Source organism: Ammospiza nelsoni, chromosome 10 (genome assembly GCF_027579445.1).
Source record: "Ammospiza nelsoni isolate bAmmNel1 chromosome 10, bAmmNel1.pri, whole genome shotgun sequence".
Classification (NCBI taxonomy): Eukaryota; Metazoa; Chordata; class Aves; order Passeriformes; family Passerellidae; genus Ammospiza; species Ammospiza nelsoni.
Window position 1 is genome coordinate 10,378,111 of NC_080642.1, and position 21,409 is coordinate 10,399,519.

At 43.9% G+C, this 21,409-nt stretch overlaps 1 protein-coding gene across 2 annotated transcripts in view; it reads left to right on the top strand.

Annotated features, from left to right (window-relative positions):
* Positions 1-21,409, top strand: part of LPP (LIM domain containing preferred translocation partner in lipoma) — a 317,335-nt gene that overhangs the window by 167,329 nt on the left and 128,597 nt on the right. For both annotated transcript variants that reach the window (XM_059479296.1, XM_059479295.1), the window contains exon 7: positions 284-406. In XM_059479296.1, coding sequence (XP_059335279.1) covers positions 284-406 — 123 coding nt within the window. The remainder of the gene's footprint in view (positions 1-283; positions 407-21,409) is intronic.

Below are 21,409 nucleotides of genomic sequence, written 5' to 3' on the forward strand. Positions count from 1 at the left end.
CTCTTCAGCTCAGCAGCAGATTGCTGAATTTCTAATCCTCCAAGTCAGTCTTACACAATGGGACCCTTGTGGCAAATACGTGAAGAAAAGCCCCAAAGCAGCATAAATTCCTGTGAGATGGAAGCTTGCTGTTAGTTCTGGAGGGAGCTATAGGATTTCAGCATGTTTGTCCCTGCAACCCAAGAGTTATTGCTGGGCATGGGTGCAGCTCCATGAGGACAGTAAGAAACCATGTGCCAGGCCAAGTGTTTTGAATAACTGTAACTTTTCTTTCTTCTTTAAGGTGAATCCTGGTGGCAAGACCCTTGAGGAGAGGCGGTGCAGTTTGGATGCAGAAATTGACTCTCTGACCAGCATCCTGGCCGACCTGGAGAGCAGCTCTCCGTACAAACCTCGGACTCAACAGGTTAGCTGCACATTGCGTAAACACAGAGTGGGAAAGGGGCCAGCATCGACTTCTGGAGTCAATTTGCTAAGTGCTTGGTATTTGTTGTGAGAAGGCCAGCCAGTTCCTCCTGATAGCATCCAGATGTGGCTGTCAATGGGGAGAAGGGCGCAGCTGCTCTGAGGGGGCACCGGCTCAAAAGCTGCCGCACCTCTGAGCAAAGGGCCTCTGATCCGATTGTCAGATTGCCTCAGAGATTGTTAGAAAAATACTTGCAAAAAAAGGCATTTCATTTGCCTCAACTCTCAACCAACAATGACTTGTGAATTAAAACCTTCTCGGTTCACAAGGACTTTTGTGCTTTTATTTTCTTGTTTTTCTGTTCTGTTAATTTTTGTCTGTCGCACTGCCAGAAGGATCCAGATATCCCCATCTCATGAAGTGGCTTGGATCAGAGCTCAGCTGTCAGGGTGGCTGTAGCCCAGCAAGGCAGACTGGAATTCGCACTTCTCTGCTGTGTCTAGACGAGGACTGCAGGGGTGACAGTGACTTGGCTAATTTTTGTCACTCATCTAGGTAGTGCTTGAGTGGAGCTATTTAAGTTCTGGTGAGATGTCGTCTGTTTATCAGAGGAAGTGGTGACACCCCAGTGGCAGTTTTAAAAGGACAATTCTTGTGATCTCATAAAATCATCATCCTAGATATGTTTGTGCCTTGTCTTTCCTTCCTAGTCTCATGACTGGTCTCATTTCTTACATGTGTGTGGGTCTGTAGGCTGTATACAGCTAGATGTATGCTGTATTTCTTTTAGTGAAGCCCCAAAAGTCCAAAGTATTGAAGGGATAAGTCAGTGATGGGTGCACACTCACTACCCATACAAGCCTTCTCTTTGGTTTGTCTTTTTTTGGTGGTTTTCATTGCTCCCTTTCTTTTAAGTAACTGAGAAGTGATACCTTTGGAGCAGAACTAAAGTAGCGATTGGATTCTCTTTAGATTTGCTCTTCTTCAACTCTGCAAATGGAGCAAAAGCAGAGCAAAATCAGATTTGTGCTCTTTTGAAAGTGTCCCCCTGCACCCAGAGGCTTTGAGTTTCCATCCTTTCTGCAGGGACCTCCCTATAAATTTGGCTTTAATTCTAGTGGCTTGTGCACAGTTAATTGCATAAACTTACAGACTTGTCCTTGAAAAAAAGTCTAATTTGGGTTAGTCAGTCAAAAAGATCAACAATGTAAACCAGATACAATTCAGCCCTTTTTCCAGTGGGTTTCTGTTGTTGTGATAAATGAGATGAGTTCTGCTGAGACACTGTGGTGAACAACCAATGTTCCGTTTGTTTGCACGGGCCAAACACACACCAGTGCACACTGTTACTGGGGAATGCTTTACTCAAAATGCTGCTAGAGTTGGGTGAAAGAGATCTGTGCTCCCCATTTTCCTCAGCAATGCCCACAGTCAGCTCTGACATATTTGTGGGCACATGTAGCTTCTGTACCCATTTCATGGAGCATCTACAGTTTGCTGACAATGTTGCTGACTGTTTCCTGATGCTTCTTCCTTTGGGATCTGGGGTTCTGTGAATAGGTTGTTTTTTTCACTTTTATTTTATGCCTTTACCATTAAAAGAAAAAAATTTAAAAATCAGTGTCCAGTAACAATGTCCAAATGCAAACTTCTGCAGCTGTATTTGACTTTGGAGGATTTGAAGTAATAGCCTAAGTTTGGGATTTGATCTGACTTCCTAAGTTCATCGCCTTCCAAGATGATGCGCTCATTCCCCTTCATGCAGATGCTTGTTCCCATGGCTTTCTGCCACAACTTGGGTGAGGGCTCTGCAGACTTGTCACCTGCTCCCAGGTGTGCTACACACTGTGTGGCCTGGTGGGTAGAAGAAGCTGAGCTCCATCCCTGGGATCAAATCCCAACTTGATTTGTTCAGTCTATCTGACTTCCCACCATCTCCTGGTTAACGTAATGATGTCCTGTGAAAAGTACTGCTACAGCAGCTTCTAACTAGAGCTGTTAGAGAAAGAAAATGCCAGAGTTGGATGTATCATCTACTGTAATTAAAGAGTACTCAGACAAGTCCTTGAAAGGTGGAACTAGAACGTAAAGCTTTGATATTTTCCTTTGTTTGATCTGTACTAAGTATTAAAACTGGTGAGTCATTTGATGGTCTTATAGTATGATAATAGATTAGGCTGCAAATTGTAAGGTACTTACTCAGAACATCAGCACATTTATTGGATTACACCTTAGCTGACCTTCCCAAATTTATCAGGATAATGGCTGCAGATAGGAAAAAAGAGCTACGACTTGTTTTCAGAGAAAACGTTTTCAGTTGTGCTTACGTGGTTAAAGCATTATAATAATTTTATAGGAATACCTTGCCCTTGGGGATACTCCTGTTCTTGAATAAGAGAAATTTTATTGTTACATTTCTTTTTCATATTATCTTCAGGACAGCTTTAAAGCAACATAAGATAAATCATAACAGAGTCCTCTCTCACTGGAGCAGGAGTGATAGCAGGGTAATGACAAGCAGTTTATTTAACATACACTTCCCATTGGCATGAATTCACACAAAGGGAAGCTCTTTTGATCCTTGGTAAGGGTTCAAGATTGCAAAGGCACACACTGCACCAGAGGTGCCCCTGACACTGAGGGATGTAATGTTTTTCAGAAAGGATGGGTCAACATCAACCCCAGACACTGTCCCTCAGCCCTTGCTGTTGAGGACATGGGTGAGTGTGAATCTCTGCACCATCCCTGCATTGCTTACCTGGGTGTTGCTCTGGTGGCATTTTTTGTGTGCTGGGCGGGTGACAAGGACACTGCCATGAGCTGAAAGTGACCACCATTAACAGAAGGAGGGAGAGAGTTTGGCCACCTGTGGTCAGCAGTGCCCTCATGGTCCTGCCTAACTCTAGGCAGCGGGGTAGGAAAAAAAGGTGATCTGGGCTGAGTCCATGTCTTGCAAAGCAAAAGTCTCTCTGAATCATAGAAGCAGTCAGAAATGATTAAATGCAAGTTTTTTCCTTTCAAAATTGCAGATACCTAAAAGCACAGGAAATTACAAGACTAAATCATCATCTTTAGCCTTAACAGAGCAGCATCTAAGGATGTTTTCTGTCATGTGAGGTGTTGTAGGAGAGATTGTATTTAAAGAATTCACCTAGAACTGAAATTTTAGAAAGGATCTGTATGACCTTCACCAGAATGACCAGTTCTAGCCCTCTGGTACAGTAAATTGAAATGGACAAGATGACCAAGATTATCTCAAAATTGCCATGACTGAAGTGGAATATGAGATTTAACTTGCCTCGGGTGTTGCTGGAAGAACTGCAGATGCACTATGAAAAAAATCTAATTTTTTCCTCTAGTCTGGTGCAGTTTGGAAGTACTAGTGTGATGAGTAAAGTACAGAGCTCCTCTTATGTAGGTGCAGTGTGCTTCTGTGTACATATCACACCTTCTAAATTGCAGTAACTCATTGGAAAGTTCAGAGGCAGAGAACCCACTGTACCTTTCATTAGTAAAAGGAGGCATTAGTAAAAGACAAGATATTAGGTGCATAATTTTCATGGATGGGAGTAGGGGCAAGTCATAAATTGTGTGAACCCCCTAAGTAGAGGCCTAGTGAATGCTATGTTTATCTGACTCCTCTATTAAAGGGTATTTCCCCCAGTTTTTACCTGTTCTGCTTAAATCCTTGCATAAGAGATCAGTGCAGAAAGACCTTAACAAAAAAAACCAAAAACACCCCAAACCAAACATGCCAAATTTCAGCCCATAAAACAAATGTTTGCATTTTCTAAAAAACAAGAAAACTTTGTGACTCTGGAAAAAGGGCTTCCAGCAGAGACTGTGGAAATGAAATACTGGAAATAGCACACGTAAGCTCAGGATTCTTTGTCCCTGCTGTGAATTATGTATTGAATGATGATTGCTTTGTCTGGAATTGGACACCTACCTTACAAAACTCTTGAGTTTTGTCCTGAATTTCCAACAGAATGTCTGTTTGGCAAAATAACACTTTGTGGGAGGTGTACTAGGTAATAAGATGTACCTGGTCTGATGCTATTTCTAAAAGCAGATGCTCTGTGGCCAATATTTATGAAGTACTTAAATAGCAAAAAATTTGTTTGACTGTGCACCATGGCCAAGATGAAATCTGCTGGTGTACAAACTCTTGGAGGCAGCTTGATCCAGAGGGAACTGGGCTGGCACTCAGGAGACCTATTTCATTCCCAGCAACCACTGCTGTGCTAAATGACATTGAGTGTAGTGTTTCCCCTCTCCTTCCTCTCAAAATCTCTTCTGTCCTTGTAGCTTGGCAGCCTCTTCAGTGTGATTTGCCTCTTACTCCCCATGTGCATGGCATGTAGCAATGTGGAACCTTGGTCTGGGTTGAAGGCCTTTGGGTGATGTGGCTGTGCAAACAGGTGGGGAACATGAAGGTAGAGTTAGGCAAGATTTCTAAGGATTCATGGCTGTGTCCCTGCCTCTGTGTCATTGCCCCCAGTACTAGACACCTGACACTATCCAACACTTTAGGCCAAAGTGAGCACTGTTTTGGAGGAAAAGAGGCTCATTCTCAATGTGAGCTACAGAACAATAAGACTGTAAAGAAAATTAAGTTTAAAAAATCAGCGATACATTTTCATTAAGTTTCAAGCATACTGGGAAATAATGTCTTGTAATGACTGGAATTTAGAAGGGATTTAAATGTTTGACAGTGCTGGTGGTTATCCTGTCACTTCTTTTGATAACCATTTGGTACTAGTAAAAGTAGAGAAAAGGCAATGGATATATTTTCTTGCAGAGTGGCAGGACAGGATTGAACAGTTTCAGCTCTACAAGGCAAACCAAAGCAAAATGTTGAAGTGCTGCTGAAGACTCCTATGACATCTCTTCCCTGTGAATTTCTAATTGTAGTGCCCCACTTATAGCTGTGTCAGGAATGCATGGCTGAGAGTTCAGGTGTTTTATCTTGGTCTATGCAGAGCTGTGTCTCCAGCCATGATTAAAATCTCCAATCCAGCAAGGGGAAGCACATTCCCCAAGCTTTGAGAAAGATCTTTATGATTGCTCTTGGTTTGGGCTGTGAGGCTCTGTGAAAAACAAATCACTGAATCTGAGCTCAAAACAGTCTGTGCAAATGTGCTAGTCCAGGCTCCGAGTTGGTTTTGTTGTTCCTGGTACTTGCCTGAGCCTGGCTGCTTGGGTTGGTTTGCACCAAAAGGATTTTAGAAGGGCAGTCCACAGGGTATGTTACAGAACTCCAGTTACTGTCGGGAATGTATTTATTTCTTTTAAGAAAGAAAATTTAGGTGTACAAGCAGATTGAGATTGATTTGGTGGGTTCAGAATGAATTCCTCCCTCCTGTAGCATTTATGTGACAAAGAGTTTTATGGTTCCTCAGTTATGGGACTCAGGGGGATATGGCTTTTTCAGATGTTCAGTTTGGGCTGAAATGGATGGCTTAACTTCTGCCATCTTCACATATGAAATTTGAGGTAAATAAGAGTTTCCTGGCCTCATTCTGCTGGTCTGAGCACATCTAACTGCTGGGCATTTGCACAGCTTTGCCAAAGAGTCCTCAGTGTCCAGCAGCACAGCATGGTAGCCAGGCAGTGCTTTCCCAATGGCAAAGGGTTCTTTGTATTGGTTTTTGTGAAGTCTGTGCATTTTGGGCTTTGTAGGTGTTTGAATCTCTTTGTTGTAGGGCAAAGGGGCTCATTGGAGGTAGGCTCATCTGCTGAAACTGAGAAGCATCTGCTGTCCATCCTGAAGGGTTGATGACCTTTTAAGTAGGACCATCCTAGCTACTCCAGGGCTTTTGTGCCACACACTGCTTTTTCCTGAAGGCTGTGAGTGCTGCTGTTTTGCTGACTTGGATGACAGTGGGTCACAGCAGTGTCCCCAAGCTGGTGTTGGGCTGGTGAGCTCCAGCCCTTGTAGCAGCATCACATGGGCTGTGCAGACTCACTGCAGGGTGCTGACTGTGGCTGTTCTCAGTGGGCTGTGACACTTTTGCCATAGTCATGGACATCAGGAATTGCATGGGCTGTTCTGTAGATGGGGTCACCTCTGAGAGCTGTGCTCCTGCTTCTGGCTGCAGCACGCCGGCTTTGTGCTGTCTGCAAAATCCGGGTGGATTAGTGAAAGTAGGAAAGGAAGTGTCCCATCTGGAGCAATTTCTGTAGGTTCCTCCCTGCACTCAAAGTGCAAAGCCCCTACATCCAGAAATGCTTCCTGCTGTGGTTCCCCTCTGCAAGGGCAGGGTGGCATTCCCACCCCACACGGGTGGTGTTTGAGGTGGTCCCTGGGTTGGAGCTTTCTGGGAGGACCACTGTGGGTGCACTGGCTGTGAGCAGCACATCTGTCCTGCCATCCCTGACATGTCTGCAGGCAGGAGCGTGCACAGGACGGGGATGCTCAGCCATGAACGTGTGAGTTGGGAGGCATAGCCAAGAGATGATTTAATGTGTGTTTGGATTTGGTCTTTCTCTGTAAGAAGGGAAACTTTCCTGCAGTCATCAGCTCCAGCCAGAGCGTGCAGTAACTGATGCTGCTCTGATTAGCAGATGCCTGAATCGGTTGCATCTGCTGGTATGTATTAAACCTTAATCCTTTTGATAAGAGCATGTCCGTGAAGATTTTTAAAGAAAGTTTTCTGAGATCCTGGATTATCAGCCTGTCACAGATGAACAGGATAAGAGTGACCTTTGCAGGGTATTATTTCTTCCTCTTGTACTATCATCAGAGTGAAAATAAATCAGCACTACTCCTGCTGTTTCTTTTTCTGATAAATTACCAAGTTCACAGAAATATCAGCGAGATTTTCTTTTTCATTTTTCCCCTTCTCTTTTTCTGCATCCATTTTGGTTTTCTGCCTACGTGTTTGGCTAAAGATTTAGATGACGACTAGTGTTGGATGTATTGGACTTTAAAATCTGTGCAGGCATCTCAAATTTGTATATGGATAAAGATAAACATTTACTTTGGGAACAGTGATAAAAGGCAAATAGTACTGCATAATTTGGTCTTTTTCTCATTCTGCATTTGTGATTGTTGTGGTATGAGTGGTTGAGATCAGTTTTTATTCTCTACAGCTTTTCAAGGCCTTGTACCTATTGTTGTGTTTTGTTTTCTATCTTTTTCCCCACAATGGGACCGAGCTGCTGTAAGCCATCGTCTCAGGAAGCCTGTCATCATTTCCCCATCCTTGCATTTTGGCACTCGCTGTAGTTTGGCACTCTCCTCAAAGGGCTGCGGCGCGCTTCATGAGCTGTCCGTGTGTCCAGCCAGCAAAGAGCAGCTGCCTCTGGGGCAGGAACCTGTGTTTTGTTGGGATGCAGCCTCTGCTCGTGTTCTTGCATGGGTCGATGCATCCGAGTGCTTCAGCCGCATCGGATTCACCACCATGGCAGCAGCCCTGTGAGATGGGGAAGGACACTGGCTGTCTCATGGGCAGGGAGGAACCCAGGCCCTGGGAGATCCGATGATTTGGTTTGTGCCTGAGCCACCAGAGGAGGTTGGGCCGCACCATGGGCACCCTGTCATGCATTTATCTTCATCTCATACCCCATTGGAATGGATGGGCAGAGTGTGTGGGAGAACACCCCTTGTCAGAAAGATTTAAAGAGATCTTGGCTGTGGGGTTGATCTCCCCACGTGTGGCAGCCACTCTTCTGCCCAGTGCCTGCCAAGGAAATAACTGGAGCATTTTGAAATGAAAGCACAGTTGATTAATTCTTCCTACTCAGCACCTATTGGTGTCCAGCAATTGGCTGCTCCCCACATATGATTTGATTTCTATGGCCACTTTTAAGTGGGTCTGTGGGAGGGGTATCTGTGTGCAGAACTCTGTGGCTGGGGGTCCCTGAGCTCCCTGTCCTGGGGAGCTGCAGGGTGTGCAGTGGGGCCACCCTGGCTGTCCTTGCTTGGCCCATGGGGTGGCCCCACTGCACACGTGCGCAGTGAGCGCCAAGCCTGCTGCGTGTCCTGCAGGCAACTTGAACTTTTGCTCTTCCAGACTGTGCTGTAACCAGGATCTCTGACCTGCAACATGGATTGTTTGGCTGACACACACAGACAAATGCCAAGGCTAATACTAGGGGGAGAAGGGAAGTGGAGGGGAAGTCAGGAGAGGTAACAGATGAGAACAGGAAGGGTCAGAGTCCGCTCAAGATGCAAGACACAAGTCCATAGGAAATCAGGCTTCCTTTGCTCTGCTCTCTATGGTTTCTGGTTCTTTTGTGTTGTGTTTTTCTCTTCTGTGCACAGGAGGAACCAGCTGCGTTTCCCTCCCTGCTAGGGAAAGGAAATAGTTCAGCGCCAAGGGAACAGCACAGCAACTTGCAGAAACACCTGCATGGCAATACATCACTTGGGACTCTGCTCCCACTGTGGGCTCTGCTGGGCGTATTCCCCAGGCCGTTTCCACCAAAAGGGGAGTGACAATGTGGTTCATGCATCACACTCACAGCAAGGAGGGCATTGCCTTGGTGTTCCTTCAGATTGCTTGGAATCTATCCAGACACCATTGCAGGGCAGGTATAGATCCTGTTTATGGGAGTTGCTGTGGAATTGTTCTCTTTAGAAGAGGAGGAGAGCTGCCTTCTGCAGTGGTAGTTTCTAAATACAGTTTGAAAGGTGAAGGCCTAAACACACTGGGAAGCCCTGGCATTTAGAGCATGGCCTTTGTGAGTTTGTCCTTGTTACTTATTGCTGCATGTTTGTGCGAGTGCTTGCAACTTTCCATGTGTTCATTCTTCTTGTGCCCTGGGGTGGGAGAAGTTTGGTTCTTTTGTTCTGCAGATGGAGAGCTGAGGCACAGAGAGACCTTGCAGCTCATTGTAAAACAGGGCTTTGGACAGATATCAGTGACATTCTGGGATAGTGCTGTCACTCACTGTTGTCCATCCTGTTTCCCATGGTCTGTTTTTCGAGACTCTGCCGTGTCAGAAGGGAGGACCTCTCCCTGGAGCCCTTGCTGGCCATTCCAAAAGCAGATTGGGTGTATTCACAGCCTCATTTCAGGTAGGGTCACCTGTAAGGACCTAGAGCTCCACAGAAAAATAAGACTTGGCCCTGCAGTTTCTACATCAGAGTCTCCTACCAGTGTGTAAATAAACCTGACGTATTTGTAGCCTGAATATATCTCAGGATTATTCCAAGATGTTCTAGTTCAAAACCTAGTTCATTAAAATAAAAGGCAGAGGCATCTGTGAATGGTTTGAGAAGCAGTGTCTATATTTTCTCTTATTGATTGCCTTTGGCCTTCCTGTCTGGAACCTTTTGAGAGATGACTGTGATGCTGAAATGCATTGTCTCTTTCTGTATATTAAAGCTGCTAAAAAAAAACCCCAGCCCACATCTAGCCTGTATCTGAAAGCCATGAATTGATAGATCCTTGCTCTAGCTCTTCAAGTAACTGTGAATTACTCCAGGCTGTTACAGTTTCATTGTAGGGAAGTTCTTTCCTTGACTCAGACTTCTTTGCATCACAGTGAAATGCAATTAGGTGACGTACTTATTGTGGCTTGGAAGCACTTAGAATTCTCTCAGCCTTATGTTGTCAACTTTTGCTCAATAGCAGACTTGTGGACTGTGTCACTGTGCCTGTGTTAGCATATATTATCACCATATGGTGTTTCAGTAGTGAATAGGAAACTTCTATGAGTATGTAAAAGAGGATGAAATGAAAAAAAATATTACAGTAAGATAAAACTAACATACTGCTTCACTGCTGAAAGTGAGCACTCTATCTAGCTGCTGTTTCTATGGGAAATCAATCATGTGTTGGTCCAATGGGTATTACTGTCTTCCCCCACAGATTTAAAAAAGAAAGCTAAACAAAAAAAAGGACCTGGCCAGAAAAAGGAGATTTTGAAGCAGTTATAAATACTTCTGCCAATGTTTGCAGTCTGATACTGATTCCTCCCTGCCCAAACAAAATATTTTGAGACTTACAATGAATTCTTCACTTGGAAGGAAGTAGTTTTGTGTGCATGAGTACAGTAAGAGCAAGGGCAGGTTGTGCAGTTCTCATGGCATTGTGTGCCTCACAGGCAGGACTGTTGCAATCATCTCACCTGATTGCCAGCATAAGGCAGGTCAGAGACTTTGCTGTCTTGCCATAAGTAGCACGGTATTTCTCTCTGGTTTGACAAGAGGCTGAGTGCCTTACCCGCTCTGGAGTGATTTGTTAGGTGTCAATGAGAACCCATTCCTGTCCCAGGCAGCTCAGAACCATGAAGAATTGCCATCTTGTGTATCAGCAATCACTCCAGTCATCCTGGAGTCTCAGGCAATTAGATGCTGTATTCCCAAACCATTAACTTGTGATCCAAGAAGAATTCAAGAAAGATTAGAGGCACAGTTCTCTTTCCATCCAGCAGAAAGCCAGGATGCACTTGCAGCTTCATGCTGTGATTGTCAAGAGGGGAGGAGAAGATGTTGGGGTTGATTACTGTGCTGGTTTGCAGAATGATCAGCTGTGCATTACATGGAATATCTGTGTGGCTAAGGTCCTTTTACAGTCCTAAAAAGTGGTAGAAAAACAGTTGTTCAGCTGGATTTTTTTGAGCACTGTATAGTTCAGCAGAGAGATAATGCAGATATGGTTTTGAATTATATTTAATCTTTTTCTAGAAAGATTTTGACTGGAATCCACATCAGCAGCTCATGTCCAAAGTGCAAGACAAGGGATCTGGCTGTGGAAAAGGGTTACCACAAAGATCACAATGTTTTATGAGGCCCCAGTGACAGCTGCTACCGTGCTCCAGACAGAACTCTGTGCTTCCTGAGAAAAGCTGTGGAGATACCACACAGAGGATGAATTGTTCAGTGGTTCTTTTGGGTAAATGTAGATCACCGTTAGGTTTTGGAGATATCTGGAAGAGTCAGAGCCAACACCCCAAAGCAGGACTGTTTAATACTGGAAATCATCAGACTTTTTGGCAAGACTTGCCTTTGACAAGACTTGGCTTTGACTTTGTTGAGTAATGTGGTCATTTCTAACTAATGGTAATAAAACTTTAGGGAACACCTGCTGTTTGGATATTGAGCATATGTGTGCGTGCTCATGTAAAATCACAAATGCAGGCAGGTCTAGAAAATACAATTTGTATTTGGCATCTTTCCTACAAATCGTTTTTCAGAACACCTTAAAGCCTTCCTGTAAATAAAATCGTTTCAGAATTGAGCTCATTAATGGAGAGAAGGAGATGTGGTAAGGCACAAAGACAAAGAAGGAAAAAGGTGGCTTTTGTTTTGTTTTGTGGGCTTTTTAAAGGCAAAGCATCCATTTGATGAACTCAATCATTTGTTGAATGTACTCAGTGGTTTCTCAGCAGGACATACGGACAATCTCAGGAGACTGTCTGCATGATTGGAGCTGCATGGAGCCAAAAACAAAATGATGGGCTGATTGCTTAAAAAGTATAAGTGGAGGGAACATCTGAGGATCTCTGGCAGTTTTCCTTATGAGGCAGTGCTGGATTATCCCCTATAATCAGTGCTTTCGCCAGCCCAGTTTCCAATAAATTAAATGTAAATATCTCATTGCTTTCTTTGGGTGATTATTCCAGACTGAAATGTATACAGCTGCTAAGAGCTATTTGACTTCAACATTTCCTTTTTTAATTTAATCTCCTTGTTCTGAGTGACACTTCATATATGTGTCCATGCATATGTCCTCGTACCATATGGACGCATTCCACGTCTACACATACGGAGTGTGAGGAGGTTGAAATTCCCCAGTACAGACAGAGCTGTAATAAAAGGACTGACAGACTGGGTCTGTAATATGCCTGACCTGACAATTAAGCAAACTTATTACCATGTCGGCTTGCCAGATGGATAATCTACTCGTGATGTAACGTGTGTTGCTTCTTGAATATATTGGAGTGCAGTTTCCTATTTTATGTTTGTTGAGCTGAGAAAGGGAGAGGGAAGAGACAGTTTTATTTGAACTAAACCCACTCATTTCAAGTGTGTTTAATGATAGCAATATGTGACAGATAAAATAAAATCCTAGGCCCTGGTCCATGTTTATTTTAATTTCAAGCAATGGGGAGAGATGGAAGAGATAAAATTACAGGCTAAAAATGTCTCTTGATGTAAAATAGCAGCTTGAGTCCTGAAGGGGCTTTCCTTGCTGCACCCTGCAGGGTTCTCAGATACATTTGTCAGAGTTTTGCTAGGTAGGAGTTTGGGGCTTTGGCATCAGCTTTATAATTATTTCCTTTTAACTCACTTAAGACAGTAAGGCTACACGGAAAGAGTGGAGAGGAAAGCAATGCTTAGTCTGAAGCATCTATCACTAACCTGGACTTTCTTTTAACCAAGTCCCACCCTGAACTGAGGAGGAGGAGGTAAGTTGTTCTCAGTCCTGTCTTGTGTCCCTGAGACTGCCAGACCTCTGCCTGCTGTTGTGTAACCTTGGCTGAGCCATCTTCTGCCTCTGACCTGCTCTTCTGTTAAATGGGGAAAACCCCCATTTCTCTGCCCACCTGCCCAGTCTGCAGTGTTTGGGTGCAGTGAGGATGTGTAGGTGATGTTCTATTTGTGACCTTTAGTATTTGTATCTGAACCACTGGGGTTTTATTCTCTCCACTCTCCTGTCACAGCAGCATGGGTGAATTGGGATAAAGTGTCCCTTTCCGAGTCTTAGGTGGAGCACAGCCTTGCACCTTTGTGCAGCTCTTTCACCTTTCTGTGTGGCTGAGTTGGCAGAGTCAACAACACCAAGGTGCTGTTCTCCATTTTTAAGCCTGAAGAGCTTAAGAACTCCCTATGCATCCAAACCAGGTCCCTCATTCTGCTCGTACACCTCTGAGGAGCTGCAAGCCAACGACTCAAGGAAACATGAGGGTGATCCTCTTGGTCTGCAAAGATGATTGAACTGGCTTTGCAAGTGGAATGTTGTGCCCAACAGCTGGGAATTTTTCCTGCACACAAGTGCAGAATAGTAGAAGGGAGACAGTAGACATTAGTGCTCAGAGCTGTCACCTCTTTGGAGATGTATTGTGTGGGGATGTAGCAGTGCATCCAGCACTGGTTCCATCATGCTTTTGGCTCCATTAATTGTATGCAGAAGACACTGCAATTTCACTGTTGGAAGCCTGTCCTCCAGGGAATTTTTAGTATCTTATTTACCTGTCAAGTTTTCTTGAGGGTCTCAAATGCTGTCTGTTGAGAAGACTCAGCTTCGTCTCTGGCTTGGCTCGTTTGATGAAAGCATTTTGGTGTCCTGGACTCAGATAAATGCTCTTTCTGTAGGATTTGTTGTCTGAGCTTGGAGGGAAGTTGAATCTGGAGTGTATTCACTCAAATATATTTAGTCCCGACTCATATCATTATAGTGTTGGTCAGCTGCTGGTGTTTTTTTAAAAGTCTGGTTTGTAGAAAAATAACCTATCTGCATGAGAAACTGGAATTTAAACCTTTGCTTATCTTTTTCTCATATGTCAAGGTATATAGGCCTGAAATTAAGAACCTGACCTTGCCCACCCTGTGTCAGATGAGTGGTCACTCCAGCTCAGTGTTCTTCCCCATAAACACCAGAGAAAGTGGTGCAAATTCATATCTACACTGCCCCAGAATATTTCCATTTATCTAAGAATTTGCTGGTCACAGAGAACTGGCTTGATTTAAATTATGTCTTCCTTAGTATTCAGCCAGGGATTTTTCCTCCATCAGCTCATCCAATTGCTTTATGAGCTCATGTAAATCTCTGGAATTTAAAACATCCCATAGCAAAGAAGTTCAGTGGAGGTAGGGCAGACCCACCTTATTTTTGATATTTTCACTTTGCCTCCTACAAGGGTGGTTTCCTGTTGCTTCTTTCTAGCACTGGAAGTGACAGAACAATCATTCCTCCTGTTTGTACCAGTCTGAGTCTTAGTTCTCTCTTTTCAAGGCTCAAGAAATACTTTGTTATTTCAGAGGAATGTGAAAAATGTAGGTGCAGTGTTCATTTGTTTCTGATCAGGTATTGTTATCTAACTGCAAACTGTAAGCTTATATGCAAAAAAAAAAAAAAAAAAGTGGAAGTGGCTATTGGACCTGTGTTATGTTATTTTTACTTATTAGAGGTAAAGTCTGTGATTTGGCTGTGGGGCTTTCAAAATAACTTCCATAGTGCCCTGCTATTTTCTGGTTTGTTTTGGTGGTTTTATTTTTGTTTTGCTTTGTTTTGTTTTTTTTCTCCGTCATTGCAGGCTAAAACAATTTGACTGAATTTTGACCTCTTTGCCAAACTTTTTGTGTGGTAGTTTCCAAAGACAGTATCCATGGGGACTTTGCTTGCAAATACAAAGTGAGAAGAGAGATACAGGATGACTGATCTGGGAGAGGTCTGATGCAACCACAGTACTTTGGAACAAGATGGGGTCTGTTGTTCTCCCTTTCCTCACAGATCTCTGACACATCCCTTTATTTTCAGTAAGATTTTTAATTTTTCTAGCATTAAGTTTTCCATCTGTAAAACAGAGGTGGTAATAATAACATATCCCACCTGGCTGTCTGGCTTCAGAAAGGATTTTCGAATCTCCAGCTGAAAATTCTTCTGCAAGCACAAAAATATTACAGTTTTTGCCAGCTGGTGTAAAAAATTGTTTCTTGCTGTGAAAAATCAGTATGTCAAACACTTTTATTTTCTGTAAGGGAATTCAGCATCAAACTCTTCCAAATGTGTTAGGTAATGTTTTGCATTATAGATTATATGCTGTTAATTTAATTTCAGGTTCTATACAGAGAAGAAATTGTTGAGTGTACTTTAGTGATTTATACTATGATTTGATCAGTGTGTTAGTAGTCTGGCAGATCTTAACTTCCAGAAACATCTAAGAGTTCAATACATTAGAGATGAATAAGCTATGTACATGAACATGTGTGCTTTTATTGCTAAAGCTAAATTAAAGCTTGAGCCCTTTTGGGTTGAATTAGCCAGCACTTCTCCAGCTCTTTTTCTGTGTTTCAAAACTCTTCTGTGCAACCAGTATGATTCTAATGTGCTCTGCATTATTTTTGTGCTTTCACATGAAGACCTGGAGAGACAGTGAAAGCTCTGTATAGAGTGTATTGTACAGTGAGGGAGGGAGCCCAACAAAGCTAATTATACAGACACTCCCACTCTATTACCCTTTAGAGAAATTGAGCCTAACATTCTGCTCTGAAGCTTGTTAAACTATTCTTTTTGGGTGCAAGGAGCTTATTGAGGGAATGAAATAGCTACACTGTGTAATCAGAATGGGAATTGGAGCAGATCATTATATTTACTCATTTGATTAGCCATAAAATAGCTACTGAAGTCCCCATTTTAAATCTGCTTAGCAATTGTGCAGCAGGGCAAACTGGGTCTTTTAATTAGAAAAGAGATTGCAGTATTTTTTTATAAGTAATAAATATATAAACACACGCACATTGTGATCCTGTTTATGTAAATAACCTCTTCCCTGTGGGTGTTCTTGCCTCCTAATTGTTCAGGGTCTGCCTGCTTCCAGCTGCAGAGAAAAAGGGAATGACACATCTACACCAGAAAGCACAATATCTGGGACTTAAAACCCAGCTAGAGATTTAGATCACCCATTAGGGTAAAACTGGTATAGGAGAGATGGGTAACCCCAGAAGAAGGTGGCATGGAAAAACAGAAGGTCATTGATTAGTGCAGGGACTTTAGGTCAGGTTCTGCAAAAGTCTGTCTGGAGCAGTTTAGGTAGGGTCAGTCCTGCTGTAAGGGAGAGGACTGGGCTGAACAGACTCCTGAGACCCCATTCAAGCTGTAAGATTTATTTAAGAGAGGTCATTCTGGATCATCAGGGGGTTGCTTGAGCAGATCCCATTCCCAGGGAAGCTGGGGGGGCTCAGGCAGGGGCAGTGCAGAGCCCCCCCAGACATCTGAGGCCAGCAGGTCTGAGCTGCCTCGCAGGCACTGCCTGCCTTTGTGCACAGCCACAGCCAGGGATGCCCTGCTGCCTCTCTAAGAAAATTCAGTGCCAGCCATGGCCATAAAGGCTTGGAACGGAGCCATTACTGAAGGTTTCATTTGCTGGCTTCCTTTGCTATCTGAGGAACTTGCAAATCAGAGAAAATGTTCCAAAGGCAGTGATCTCTGTAACCACTGGTTTCTCTGTTCAGGATGGTCACTGGCTTAATATTTCTTAAGTATCAAATATTCTTGTAGGTTATTTTTGAGCTGAAAGTATTTCAGCTTTTTAAAAATTTATTTAATTTGGTTTTAAGATAACCAAAGCTTGGTTACAGAGAGCAGATTTGTTTTTGAAATGCATTAGACTGTGTGGTGAGCTGACCACTGGTAAGCATGTGTTATGGTGCTGTACTTCTGTGGGTCACTGAAAAGTCATGTTCTTAATGACAGTAACAAAATCATTCTTTTGATGTTGCCTGTGGGTGACAAGATCTTTGGGCAGCAGGAAGGGGTACAGTAGAGCATTACTATTACGATTTTAAGGGATGAAATAAGTATTTGGCCTAGTGACTAATTTTTTTGTGGACATATTCTCCAGTATTTCCTTTTTTATAATTTATTTAAATAAATAGTCCGTGGGTTCAAACCCACTTGCAAATGCCCAGAAATCCTACTGTGTTGAGAAATCATGTCCAGAGTGGCTCGGTGCAATCCCTCCCAGATGTGCTGTGGGCACCTGAAAGGCCACACCTCAGGGGAAGAAATGCCAGCACTGGCTGTTTTGCATGTGCCAAGAGAGTTGCTCTGGCATTGTTCCACAGCACTAAATTGTATAAGCAGAACATTGGGCAGGCCAAAAAAAAAAAAAAAAAAAAAACACCATTATTAGGCCGAAAATACCATTAGCTGGAAATTGCTGGCCAAAAGAACAAGCACCTAACCATAAAGAGGTTAGAAGTGTACTGTAAATTTTAGTGAAATGCCTGATTCTCGTTTTAATGTGGCTGGAACACCTGCAGTGAGCTGGGTCTGTTCTGCATTGCCCTGCATCACTGCAACCACCTCAGAGCCCACCTGACTGTCAGGAGGATCATAGGTAAAGGGAAATTGCATGGCTGAATTTTCACTTGATTGTGGTAGAAGGGCTTTCTCTGAAGTTCTTCACACCTGCGGCTGCCATTGAAATTAATGGAATATTTGACGTTGGTGCTAGTTCTTCTCCTTTTCTTTCCATCCAGCAGTCTGCTCATATCCTTTCTGTGCCACAGGGGTGGAGAAAGCCGTAGTCTAAGTCTCACCAGCACAGTGTATGCAGAAAAACTGTCCAAGGGAGGATCCTGGAGGAACATTTTTAATGTTACCTCTCCTTTTGGATACACGCCTTTCCCAAGCGGGCGGCTGCTCTGTGCCCGGGGAAGTGGGGTTTGTGTTTAGAGCACGTCTGTGAATTGCCGTTGTTGACTGGATCAAGCTGTCACTGTGTCACTTAAATGTTACAATCTCTCAAGCTGTCATGATGACTTTTAAATCGAAGCAAAGGTGATGGCTTCCTTCTCACATCAACAGCCGCGCCATTTCCAGAGCTGTGCGTTCTGGCGTTCCGCCGCCTGCCTTCTGCTTGGAGGGTTTTTATCCCCCCAGCCTCTTTCCTGGGGTTGTTTGTGTCTCACCTGCCTGCCTGGTGAGTAGGGGCACAGTTAGATCAGGACACCCAGCTCCATGCTTTCAGTAAGCCGGGTGTTTCCAGCCAAGAACGTAACTTTCCATAGTAATTTGGTGCTATTTGCATAGGATCCTCTCTCTTCCAGGGAAAAGTGTACTCCTGTAATCTGATCTAAAAGGGCTCCTAAAGGAATTATTAGCTGTTTCTCTGGAAGTATGTAATAAACTTCCCGGGAGGACTGGTGTTCTTCTGCATAGTGGAGGAGTGAGAAAGTATTTAGTGAGATTTCCCAAGAGATGAGCCTGAATGTATCTTTTTGTAGACATATCTGCTGTTATTGCTCATTGAAGGGACATGCTGCAGTTTACAGAAGCAGCTTTGACTTTGCTGGGGTTCTGCCAATTCAGAAAGGGCTTTCTCTTCTGAAAAGCTGATCTCACTTATGCTTGAGTCCAAACACTTGGGTACATCCACTCAATGAAGAAGTGTGTGGTTGGGCTGCTGAGCTGGTCTCATATAGGTGGAAAGAGCTGCCCTCAGGAATGAACACACACAGAATGCTTTTAATCTGTGAAATGAAGGCAAGGGCACAACTATTTCTATACATGTCCAGTAGTATATATTGGGAAGTCTCTCTGGATTTTTTCCAAAGATTGTGTGAACTGCATTTTGGCATTTACAAAGCAACAAGTCTGATGCATGTGTTCATGTGATAGGCAATGGGAATTCATTACGCTTCTGATAAATCCAACAAAAGTTGTTGGTTTCATGCTAATCCCTTAAGATGCTGCCTTGACTGAAGCAATACATCAGCAGGAGCCTGATGGACCTGAGGTTATGGTGTGCACTCCTGATCCAGTTGGAGCAATTGGTGCTTTCAGGTGAAGCATTTTAGCTGAGGACATGGTGACTTGCAGTAAGGGCAGGTGAAATGCCTGAGCTGCTGTGGAAGCTGAGCACTTAGATACTGGTGGTTTTGCTCATAGTTGCTGAGACTTTGGGTAGGAAGAAAAGAAAATCATATCTTGAATGCTATGGGAAATTTGGTCTTTGGCATCTGAGTAGGAAAATGTTTGGCATTCAGCATCCACAGGGAACTTGGTGCTCAATCGGGCAAAGAGCTAGAGGAGCTGAAGAACATGACCTTCTGTCCATTTTAAGGCATGGTCACTGCCTTTTAGCCCACTGAGGCTAGCATTTTCCAAGGAATGTTCTTTCCCAGGCTAAGCTGGGAGGTGAGTAGGCTGCTGGTTTTGCAGAGCTGGGTGAATGCAGGAAGCCCCAGAGCCCCATTTTAACCGTCCTGCAAAGGACTGGGTCACCTCTGCTTCTGGACTGACAGCATTGCAGTTGAATTTCTCCCTAGCCTTTGGAATGCCCACTCTCAGGTCACCTCCAGTTTTGGCAGAGCAGGAGATGGTGTGGAAACGCTCCCCCCTGGCAGGGACAGGCAGTGACTGGATTCACCATTGCAGTCAGCTCTTGGTCCAAGCACTCCATTGATATAATTAATGCTGCATAGGGGGAAGCAGCCACTTCTCTGAAGCCCTCTGCAGGAGCTTTGGAATTTGCCCATGTACTGTTTCTGTCTGTGTGTCCCTCTGCCATTCAGGGCTGGAGGAATGACTAAGTAGTGCTGACGACATCAGTTGTTGGCCTGTATTAATTATTTCCGCGGGTTCTATTTACTTGCGTGTTCCCTATGGGAATGTTGTGCATATAGATCACAGCAGCACTTAATTTTATTGCAGTGAGCGGCTGAGGCTGGGGAAGGGGAGGGGTGAGAGGAGAGAAGGGGTCGTGTATGCGTCAGCCCTGTCAGGCTTTTCCTTCTGTTTCATTCGTGCTGAGGTTTTTATTATCATTAAGCCGATTGTATCTGTGGCACAAAGGGCTGAGTTACCTCGGTAACCACACTAGCTGGGATGGTAATCCATTTATAGCATCACTGCTCAGGTCTGATTAAATTAGCATGCTGATGACGTAAATGCTTGGCTGGGTGATGCTGATGAGGCTGCTCCTAATAGGAACTCTCGCCCTTACATTTATTCTCATTTATTTCATGAGACCCCTGCAGGAAATGTACAGAAATAAGGCTACAGATGATTGACTCTTGTTTTCAGAACAACTTGTGCTGCTAGCAACAGACAGCGCTTGATCTGAATGCAGACGGCAGCCTGCACATTTCGCCTTGTTTCTTCCCGCTGCAGAATTCCCCACACAGCCCTGCCGAGGCAGAGCCCTGCTCTCCAGCCCTGCTTGCCATCTGCCACAGCAGCAGCGGGAGCAGCTCCTCTGGCTCATGGGTTATTTCCAGACACTGCTACAAAAGAAATAAAAAAGGTAATAATAAAAGAAAAGCAGCACCCTGGTTCTTTACTCCCTCTTGTGAGATTCCTGCCAGCACAGGCATCCTTTTACTCACTCCAAACAAGCCAGTTATTTATGTCTGAATTCTCAGTGTCGAACAATACCGTTCAGTGCTCACATGTGGATCAAATGCTTTCAGCATCTTCTGTCCAGCCCCTTGAGGGAAAACACTGACAACTGCATGATCGCATCGCTGTCCCTGTTGTTTGATGAAGTGGCGAGAACAAGAGGACTGAGAGTTGCTGAAACTCCTGGCTTCCCTTCCCAGCCCTGCCTCTGATTCAGTGGATAAGGAGTCTTTGGACAAGCAGCTTCCTAGCAGGCTGTTTGGGGCTCACAGGACTTGAGTTTTTCATCTGTAAAAAGAGAATTTAAAAGGATGCTTTTTTTTTTTTTCTTTTCTGCAAGAAGCATGGGAATGATTACATATGTTAAAGTTCTGAAAGTACTTGGAGATCCTCAGGTGGAAACTCTGAGGTTCTGAACAATTTGCCATTTTAATTGTCAGATTTGATTTATCCAGTTGGCATAGAAGGATTTAAAAGGAATTTTTTGAACAAAAGCAGTTTTGGGATGGAGGACTAAAAATGCAATAAATTTTAAGTAGCAATAAATAGTTTGGCATTTGCCCTGGAGTATGAGCAGATGTGGTTGCACAGAAACCACTGGACTACACCTGCTTTCAGTGGGATTTGGACATGGAAGTCTGTTTTTGGTGAAATAACAAGCATGGTTTTGAGACACAAATGTGAATGTGCCCATGCTGTCATTTCTGGGCCTGCAAATTCCTACCTAGCGCTCACAGGGCTTTTCCTTGGTAACATCGAGATAAAGGTGGTTGGGTACATAGGAGCCCTCTGCCATGCCTTTCCCAGCTGTGCTTGCTCCCTTTGAGAAGTATTTGATGCTTGAAGGACCTTGCCCAGAATCTGAAGCTCTACAAAGATAAGGGGCACTGAATTTGTCAGTGGCAGTGCTTCACCCTCCTGGCAGCCAGCTGAGCTGGAGCATCCTGACACTGCTGCATTTGCTCCGTGCTGCCATGCAGTG